Source organism: Nelumbo nucifera, chromosome 1, assembly GCF_055504915.1.
Source record: "Nelumbo nucifera cultivar China Antique chromosome 1, China Antique-T2T, whole genome shotgun sequence".
Taxonomy (NCBI): domain Eukaryota; kingdom Viridiplantae; phylum Streptophyta; class Magnoliopsida; order Proteales; family Nelumbonaceae; genus Nelumbo; species Nelumbo nucifera.
In genome coordinates, this window is record NC_142649.1 from 83,952,368 (window position 1) to 83,961,398 (window position 9,031).

A 9,031-nucleotide genomic window follows, 5' to 3' on the forward strand; every position below is an offset into this window, starting at 1 on the left:
TCTGAGATATAGAAGTGTTATGGCTTGTCGAAAGCTCAATATTACTGCCTTGCTACGTAACTCTTGTGGCAATTACTTGAAAAGCCTCATTCGTTTGCCGGTATCTCGTAGGGGCCAGGGGGCAAATTGGTCAATGGGTAATTGACCAATTAACCCTCTTCTCGCGTGGGACCCATGGAAAGCAAATTTTCTAAAGAATATCAGTTACCCAGATAATTGATTAACTGATACTCTCCTCTCCTGGAAGATGGGTAAGATGCTTATCCACCCGCGAATCTTCTACTACCAAACTCTTTACTTAGTTAAGTGGAAGTGCCACTGAACAGTGAACACTAAAATGAACGAGGCCTAAATCTTAATTGAATTCAAGTTGACCGGTTCATTTTGGAAAAAGATAAGATCAAAACCATAGGAACTTCCTTTTGCAATCAAAGCATTTTTTTTTTCTTTTTGACTTCTTTCTGATTTGTTTTTCAGTCGGCCATCTTAGGTCCATGCTCGCCTTCTAAAGATCCCTTGGTGTGTTCTGACTTCTAACTTCCTGCAAGCAAGTTGTTTCCCAGAAGTGTTTTTTGGTATGGCCAAAAAAAGTAGTGGCAATTTCAATAAAAAATCTCTTTTAATATAGTGTTTATATGTTTCTGTTTTTCTTTTTATTTATTTATTTTTTGGTGAAAAAGGAAATTCATTAACAAGCAAACAAACAAAAAAAACAGACAACAAGAATATCCTCCTCTATCAACAAAAGAGGAAAAAAAAAATACAAGATGGAATTGAAATTTTGATGTAAATGATCACGTGAGAGCAATCAAGACGGAAAAAAGTTATGAGATTCCTACGTTTTGGGATGCGAATGGCATCTGTTTCAATTGGAATTCAATCCAATTCGATATGATCCGATCTCCTAAGATTGTGTCTACTTTTAATTAATTATTAGTAAAGTTAATTTGTGTATTTCAGATTTATGATATTTAATAACAAAATCATTCCGTTAATATATACAATACTCAGATCATCTTTAATTTAATTTAAATTAATGATATTCAATATTTGAATTCAGCACGTGCCCAATCTAAACCCATTGTGTTTACAATATTAATTAATTATTAAGAAATCAAATTTGGTATTTAGGTATATACTAGTTGGGACCCGTGTGTTGCATGGGCTTTGTTAAAAGAATTGAGGCAAAAAGAACTAGAGGTGCAACTTGGGTGGGCCCAACCTGAGCCTGACCCGGCTCAACCCGAGATTTTGCCCATGTTGGGCTTGACCTTGTAAACTTCAAGTTGGCTTTGGGCCAAAAAACTCAGGCCTAACAGGTTGGGCTTGGGTTGAGCCCTCGTGTAGCCTGAGCCCCACCTAACACAATCAATCTGAGCATGCCCAACATTTTATAATATGCATATTTATATATTATCAATTTATTATACCTGAAAATTGAGCTACAAGCCTGATCCCAGATGTGTTGGCTCTGATGCCACTGAAAATTGCGCTACAAAGCTCAATTTGGTCTTGACCTTGAGTTGGGCCAAGCCTGGGCTCAAGGTTTGAGACTTAGGATCAACCCAAGCCCAACCCACCCAAGTTGTACTCCAAGAAGGATTCCTAATTGTATTAGATTTTAATTTTTATCAGACTATTTTAACTTTTACTAAATTTTTATTTAATGTTGATTTTTGTTGTTTTTAAATGGATTAGGGGATTTAAAATTAATAATAATTAAGTTTCAAATCATTTTGTTAGTTTTTTAAATTTTATAATAGTAAAATTTAGTAATTTTAAACAATAATTTTCAGTATTGTTAAAATTAATTTTCAAACCTATGTGATGCATGGGCTTTGTTCAAAGAAATTGAAGCAAAAGGAGATAAAAGTGCAAGTTGGGTGGGCCTAACCCGAGCCCAGCCTGGCTCAATTATTAACTAATCATTAATTAGTCAATAATTAATAAATTTTTATTGCATTTATTTTTAGTAATTAGTCAATAATTAATAATTAGTCAGTTTATTAGTCAATGATTAATAATTAGTTGGTTTAATTGAAGCATATATAAAGCAACATCATTTAAGTCACATGGGTCAAGCTTGAACTGGATATCAGAAAATCGATCACACATGATTAGGAATGGCAATTTTCCTCATTTCCCCGATCCACGTGGTAATCCACCTCGAATGGGATGGGGATGGGGATGATTTCCCCCCGTAGGGATGGGGATGGGGAATTTTTCATCCTCATTGGTGAGGATGGGGCGGGGGTGGGGAAAGCACTCCCCGCCTCGTAGGATCCTTATTAATATATATATGTATATATGTATGAATGCGTTTATATATGTATATGTACACGCATGTATATATATTAATATTTTTAAAAATATAATTGAATATGTTTAAATCTTTTTTAATAAGATTGTAAATTTTAATTTAATTTATTTTTATTTTTTTAAATAAAATAAAAATAAAATGATTGACATTATAAAAAATCCTGAGGAATGAAGATCCCGTGGGGATAGGGATAACCTTATCCCCGTTAACGGGGATGGGGATGGGAGAGGCTGGCTGCCCGTCTCTGCCCCACCCCCACCCCATTGCCATTCCTATACCTGATCCATTAAGCTAGGTCATTTAAGTTAAATGGATCGGACCTGAATTGGATAGGAAAGGACCTGACCCATACCCAATCCATTTAACCTGCCTTCTTCACCCGATCCTGCATATACGGTATTCACTCGAAAGAGCGAACACAACATATCACATATGTGAATGGTGTAGTGGTGCTGAAATGGATATGAGAAACCCAAAAACAGCCTAAGAAACCATTGAATATGAGATCGAATTACTTGGGAACAATGGACGGCGGATATTTCACTAATAAATTTTGAAATTTATTAATGATTCTCACTAACTACAACTAATTTATTAATAATAATTTGCTAATTTGTTGTAAGTAATGATGATTATTTATGTTTTTTACTAATTTGTGGTAATTTAATAATATTCAAAATTATTCAAAATTTTCACTAATTACATTTATTTGACATTAATTAACTAATCAATGGTTGAATAAACCATTTCGGTTGGGTCTGGGTCAAAAACGTCGAGAACGCTAGGTAGACCCAGATCATAATAATTCTACTTGGATCCGATTTCGGGTATGGAGCAAGGAACAGAGAAACTGGTATTATACCTTCTTCTTCACCCGTTTTTCGCTATAGTGGATTAGTGGCCGCTCAACAAAGTGACCACAGTAGCGAAGAATGGAATGGTTCCCTTTCACTATAATTTTGCTACCAAATCGACTCAAATGAATAGTTGGACATTCTTTGTATAAAAACTGGCTCAAATAAGATAGGAACACATACCTTAGGAAGGTTTTTTTATTGACATTAGAGGAGAGGATTGATTTGCAACATGAGTGAGTTGAGATTAATTTGAAGAACCAAAAGCACCTGAAATACGAAGAGATGACATATAGCATTAAATACTGAGAGATGCACAGTGAAAAAATGAGAGAAAACTGATAAGTAAACGAAGAAACATCACCTGTTCCATCGCTGCAAGGTGGTGCCCCTATTCCACTCCTATTTCTTTGTCCCAAACAGAGAGAGAGACGGAAGCAAAAGTACCTGCAAGATTTACTTGTTTTTAATAGTAACCAGAGACTCAGCTACCGGTTTGGAAGATTAATAACCAAATCGAACGAAAACCGAATTGAAGACACTAAAATTTGATGTGCAGAACCTGAAACATAAATTTTCATAATGAGAGAGAGAGAGAGAGAGATCTCTCATAAAATTCCATTTACCTTTATTCCGTAAAAGTTTATTGAGGGGGCTGAGTTCTCTGCTAGGGTTGGGGTAATGGAGAATGCCACTGGATCCTATCCATTTGCAGCCATATTAATATTGAGAGGAAATAGAGATCTTATACCGGCTTGTTATTTATATATTATTGGTCATATATTGATTTTTTCCATTGTTTTTTGAAATCATCTACGTAATCGGTTCTATTTCGCCCTTGAACCATCAACTCTTTTGGATTAAATAATGGTTTTTGATCTTTTTTATTTCTATTTTTTTTTTTTTTAAATTACAACAAACCATCTATTCTGATTGAATGGTTGAACTGTTGACCTGAAAACCAGAGATTAATTGTCTATTTGTTTACCAATAAATGAGGGAGAGGGGAAAAAGTTGATCAATTTTACAATATTCATTTTGCATTTAATAATGGATTCTATGATAAAATTAGTTCCACTTCACTGAGCAAAACTTGTCTATTTCTTTAAGAAGAAATTTTATAAAATATAATGGAACAATTTTACCCATTTTAATATTAATTTTTATGCGTAAAAATGTCCTGAAAATCAAAAGAATAGATTAATGAACAAAGTTGTAAACGAACTAAACCCAAGCTGGTTCCGGCTCCGGATCGATTTTTTGTAAATAATAAGTATATGATTCATAGCCTTCATTAATCATCTCTTCAAAGCTAGCTTCTTATGAGGCTGAAAGCTTTGCCCCATGAAAATGGGTCAGACAATTAATCCAGCAACAAATCTTAGCCATGGAAACGCGTGGATCACTCTGTGGTGGATAATTTGTGTAGTGGAACTGTGAGAGATATACACGAGAATCTTCTGTTTGTTTTCTGGTGAATTTCATGGCAGGTGGGAAGTGGAAACTCTGTTGTTGGCTCAAAATTTCAGAGAGAGAGAAGCAATGGCCAATGGGCACAGAACACATACCCAATCCAATTCTGCCTGTCCAATCAATGGCAGCATAGCTCCATACTCTACTTTACATGGTTGAAATGAACTCAGAGAGATGCTGTTGGTGGACAAGGACCTGATGAAGTGACCTGTTTAAAGATAAATCTGTCATCTTGCTTGCTTGATGTCTCCCTTTTTTTTTTTCTTTTCTTTTAATCCTTCATTGTTTGTTATTGTTATTTCCTTCTGTACGAAGTTTCTTTGTACGTGAATGTGAGGTCACGTAGCAAAGATATCAAGAACGATTCCTGAATCCTCTGATTAGCCATTTCACCTAGTCCGGCACGCGGCAGCTCTAGCTCTAAAACAGCTCAACCTCTTTGCCTCCTTCAATCACTCTTCCACACGCCAAAAGCAACTCCTTTTTTTAGGTGCACATCCTCACAGGTTTATTTATTTAATTTAACTAATACTGACGTTTCAATTCAAAACGAAAACGAGATTATATTAGCCACATCATCAGTCTACGTGGCAAGAATATACAGAAGAAAAGAAACCATGACAGCCCATCCGCCTTCTCTTTCAACTTTCAGCCCTTTCGTCTTCATTTTGCGTCTTCTCTTATCTAAACCCCCTTCACCTTTTCAGTTGCTTTCAACCATCCATCCTAGACTGGCAGTGGGCCAATGATGAAGAATTCATAATCATTCATTCATTCCTTGTATTGAATTAAGACAGCCGCACATAATTTTCACCAAAATTTTTTATTTGTTTCAGTAGTTTAATTAGCATTGCGGTTTTTTGATATAGTTCAATGAAAATTTCAGTTATTATTTAATACATTTATTGACCCACCATTAGCATTATAGCTCTGTGAACTGTCTGCCAATGACCCCGCAGCTGAGTTTGTAGGTTGGCGTCACTCCCGTAGAGACGTTCGCAGCAGGATCATTGTGTGGACGCACACAACCCCACTATTCAATAATCAATACCCCTCACTCTCTCCCGAAAAATAAAATACAAGAAAAGAAAAAAAAAGGCATTATCGCTTTTTCCAAATTCTCATTGTCTAATCTGAATTCTGAAAAGTCTGGTCTCTAGACGGGGTCTATCCGAAAATTTAGCAATTCCTACGGCACTGAAAGGCTATATCCAAATTTATTAATTAATCAATTGTCTAAAACTATATAATAAATCAATGGGTATTAATATATTACCATTTTAATATTTATACATGAAAAAAAGAAAAAAAGTCAAAAATACTTTCAAATAGAAAATACATAAAAACATAGAAATTATAAAAATTATATAAATTGCAAACAAAATAAAAAATTATTTTCAAATTATAAAAATTGAAAAACAAAATCAGAAAATAAAAAATATAGAAAAAACACTAAAAATTATAGAAAAATACAGAAATTACAAATAAATAACAAAAGATACAGGAAAAATTATAAAAAAACATTAGAATTTATAACAAAACACTAAAAATGCAAAAAAAAAGAAAATTAAAAACTGAAAAGACCATTTTTCCTCTAACTCGCCATTCAAAGGTAATTTGGTCAAAAAAATTGTTATTTATGTTGATATGGACACTTCGGTTAAGAAGTATTAACAATGCATTAACAGAATGTGAGTTTTGAAAAATAAAAATTTATTGACATGGTGAATTTTAGGCATTTTGAAAAGTTGTGGTGAGTTTAAGGGAAATGTTGAAAACTAATTGTGAGTTTTAGACAATTTCTATAAAATAAATTCTACACGCTTTAATATAAAAACTGGTGAATGACCCCATACTAAGTACGAGGAATCTGTAATGTTAAATTTACACTATGGAATTAATACTATTAAATTTATATTTATTGATTTTTTAAATAATTATTAAAATTTCAAGAAATATTTATTTCAAAAAATAGCATTTTAATAATTATTAGAATATGAATAATTTTCTTTTGTTATAATAGTAAAGGGTTAATGAATAACAACTTTTGCATTTTCTACATTTCTTTAGAAATTGATTGAAAATGGTAGTAGTGGGTTGTGGGCTTTAGCAGCAATTCCTCAAAAAATGCCACACATCTATCTTTCCAGAAAAATGAGAAGGCCATGTATCTGAATGGTGAGCAACTGTAGCATAATAGTGAGTTATGGACTTTAACAGGAATTTATCAAAAATTGACACATGTTTAATTTCTAGAAAATGAAAAGACCTATTTAAATGATAATAGTGGGTTTAGGGCTTTAACATAAATTTCTCAAAAAATACCATATATCTAAATTTAAAAAACCCACGAGTCCAAATGATGAGGCTGAAAGCTTTCCTTTAATATATATATTATTAATACTAAACCCAATTAACCAATTTCATTAAAATTTGACGTGGGCTTTGGGGGTTCTGATTGGACCATGAGATTCTTCCAATATCATCATACTCTTTCGGTATCATAGAAACCACAAAACCAAATTCGAGGTAAATCTATTACTAGACACGTGGCTAATTAGTTGGAGGAAGCGATTTTTGCGCGCTGATCCTTGCGAGCTCAATGGTTACTCTTAATCTACTTCGTTATTTACAGATTTAACCACGTAAGACGACGTGACGCTCTAACGACAAAACGCGGAGGAAGAGTAGATTGTAGATGTCATGGAACAGTGTGGGCCCCAGGGAACGCCGACCAAGCGGAACTCAGTAGCCTCCAGCGAGTCGAACTCGGCTGTCCCCCGAAGTTCGACACGACGCCGATTCCGTCCACGTGGGACGCCTCATCCACTTCAACGTACAAAAAGCAGAGTAGCTATTCTCCACCAACTACACGACACGACACGACACCCACCTATGTTTTCGTCAGTCGTCACACTGCAGCAGCTCCGAAATTTAATAATTAATAAAAATATTAATAAAGAAAAGAAAGAAAAGAGAGAGAAATAGCAGGCGCCGCTCCATCAGTTTCCGTACTACAGTAGGGCTAACGTCATACTGTTCTGGTGTAGTCACATGAGAGCCCCCTGCGACACGTCAAATCAGGCGGCGGCTCTCTCTGCTCGAGGCGGCCCAATCCATGTCATTCATTGTTTATGGCTGGCCTTGGCCCCCGCCCCCCGCCCCCCGCCCCTCGCCCCGCTCCAACGAGTTAAGGCTGCCCACTCCCCTCCACCATCCCTCTCTGAAGCTGAACCACTGCCCCATCTCTCTCTCTCTCTCTCTCTCATCAGTCACACGCACTCGGACCTCCTTTATTATTTAAATGAGACGAGGTCGTGCCGCTCAGCCGACGATTACGGGAGACTGAGAATAGTGGGTCCCTTCCACTTCTTTCTCCTTTGCTCTTTTAGGGCTGCTGGGCTGTTGCTTTTACGCAGAACAATCTCTTTTAAGTCTCCAAGGTTTCACAGACCCACAGCTCTTCCTTTCCTCTCTCATGGCTTCTCGCGAGGGACACTATAGGGGGGTGAGGAAGAGGCCATGGGGAAGATACGCTGCCGAGATAAGGGATCCATGGAAGAAAACCCGGGTCTGGTTGGGTACTTTTGATACCCCCGAAGAAGCAGCTCTTGCTTACGACGGTGCTGCTAGGTCTCTCAGGGGGGCTAAAGCCAAGACCAACTTTCCCCCACGGTCAACTGGTTTGTCCTTTGACCTCAACGTACCTTCCGACCGCTGGGGATGTCCTCCCGGCGGTTTTGTTCTCGGTGAGCTTTTGCAGACGCGCGTTCTTAAGGAAGCCAGCTCCGATGAGGGTGCTTCTTCGGTTAAAGACGTCCACGTTGCGACTGAAGCTCTGCCACCAGAACCTGCTTCAACCGCGCCGTCGTTTTTTGGGCTTGTTAAACGGGGCCTATCGATCGACTTAAACGAGCCTCCGCCCTCTACGACCATGTCTCCTTTGTGTTTGAGATGAGGAAAAAAAGAGATCCTTTTTTTGCGTTCATTGCTTGTTGTTACTTTTCTTTGTTCTGTTTTCCCTTCGGTTTTTGTAGGAAATGATCAAATATGTTACCTCATCGATAACCAGAGAACCAGATTGTAAATATATTGCACTTCTTTACATGAAACAAAACAAGTTGGTTTTATTATTCTATGTTCTTTCAATCTTATTCCTTCTGTTGGATAGGCCGGCATTATCTTACCGTCCGATGTGTTTTATGTTTTCAGGTCGTCAAGTTCCGACGGCATATCCAGAGAAAATAGGCGTATCTCTTTCTCTCTCTAGCGTATATTAATGGGTTTCACAGACTTATTCCAGATTAGATAACGCTTGAAACGAATTTTAATAACGACAAGAAAAGACCCGTTTACTATCTTTTATTTCTCGAGACCAACAAGA

At 36.6% G+C, this 9,031-nt stretch overlaps 1 protein-coding gene across 1 annotated transcript; it reads left to right on the forward strand.

The window, feature by feature from the left end:
* The first annotated feature begins 7,815 nt into the window (after positions 1–7,815).
* Positions 7,816–8,780, forward strand: LOC104599450 (ethylene-responsive transcription factor 12). The gene has a single exon (XM_010261996.2). The coding sequence runs from the start codon at positions 8,126–8,128 to the stop codon at positions 8,603–8,605; it is 480 nt and encodes a 159-aa protein (XP_010260298.1). The 5' UTR covers positions 7,816–8,125; the 3' UTR covers positions 8,606–8,780.
* The last annotated feature ends 251 nt before the right edge of the window (positions 8,781–9,031 follow it).

Coding starts and splice junctions, on each gene's coding strand:
- LOC104599450 (XM_010261996.2), top strand. CDS start 8,126: ATGGCTTCTCGCGAGGGACACTATAGGGGGGTGAGGAAGAGGCCATGG.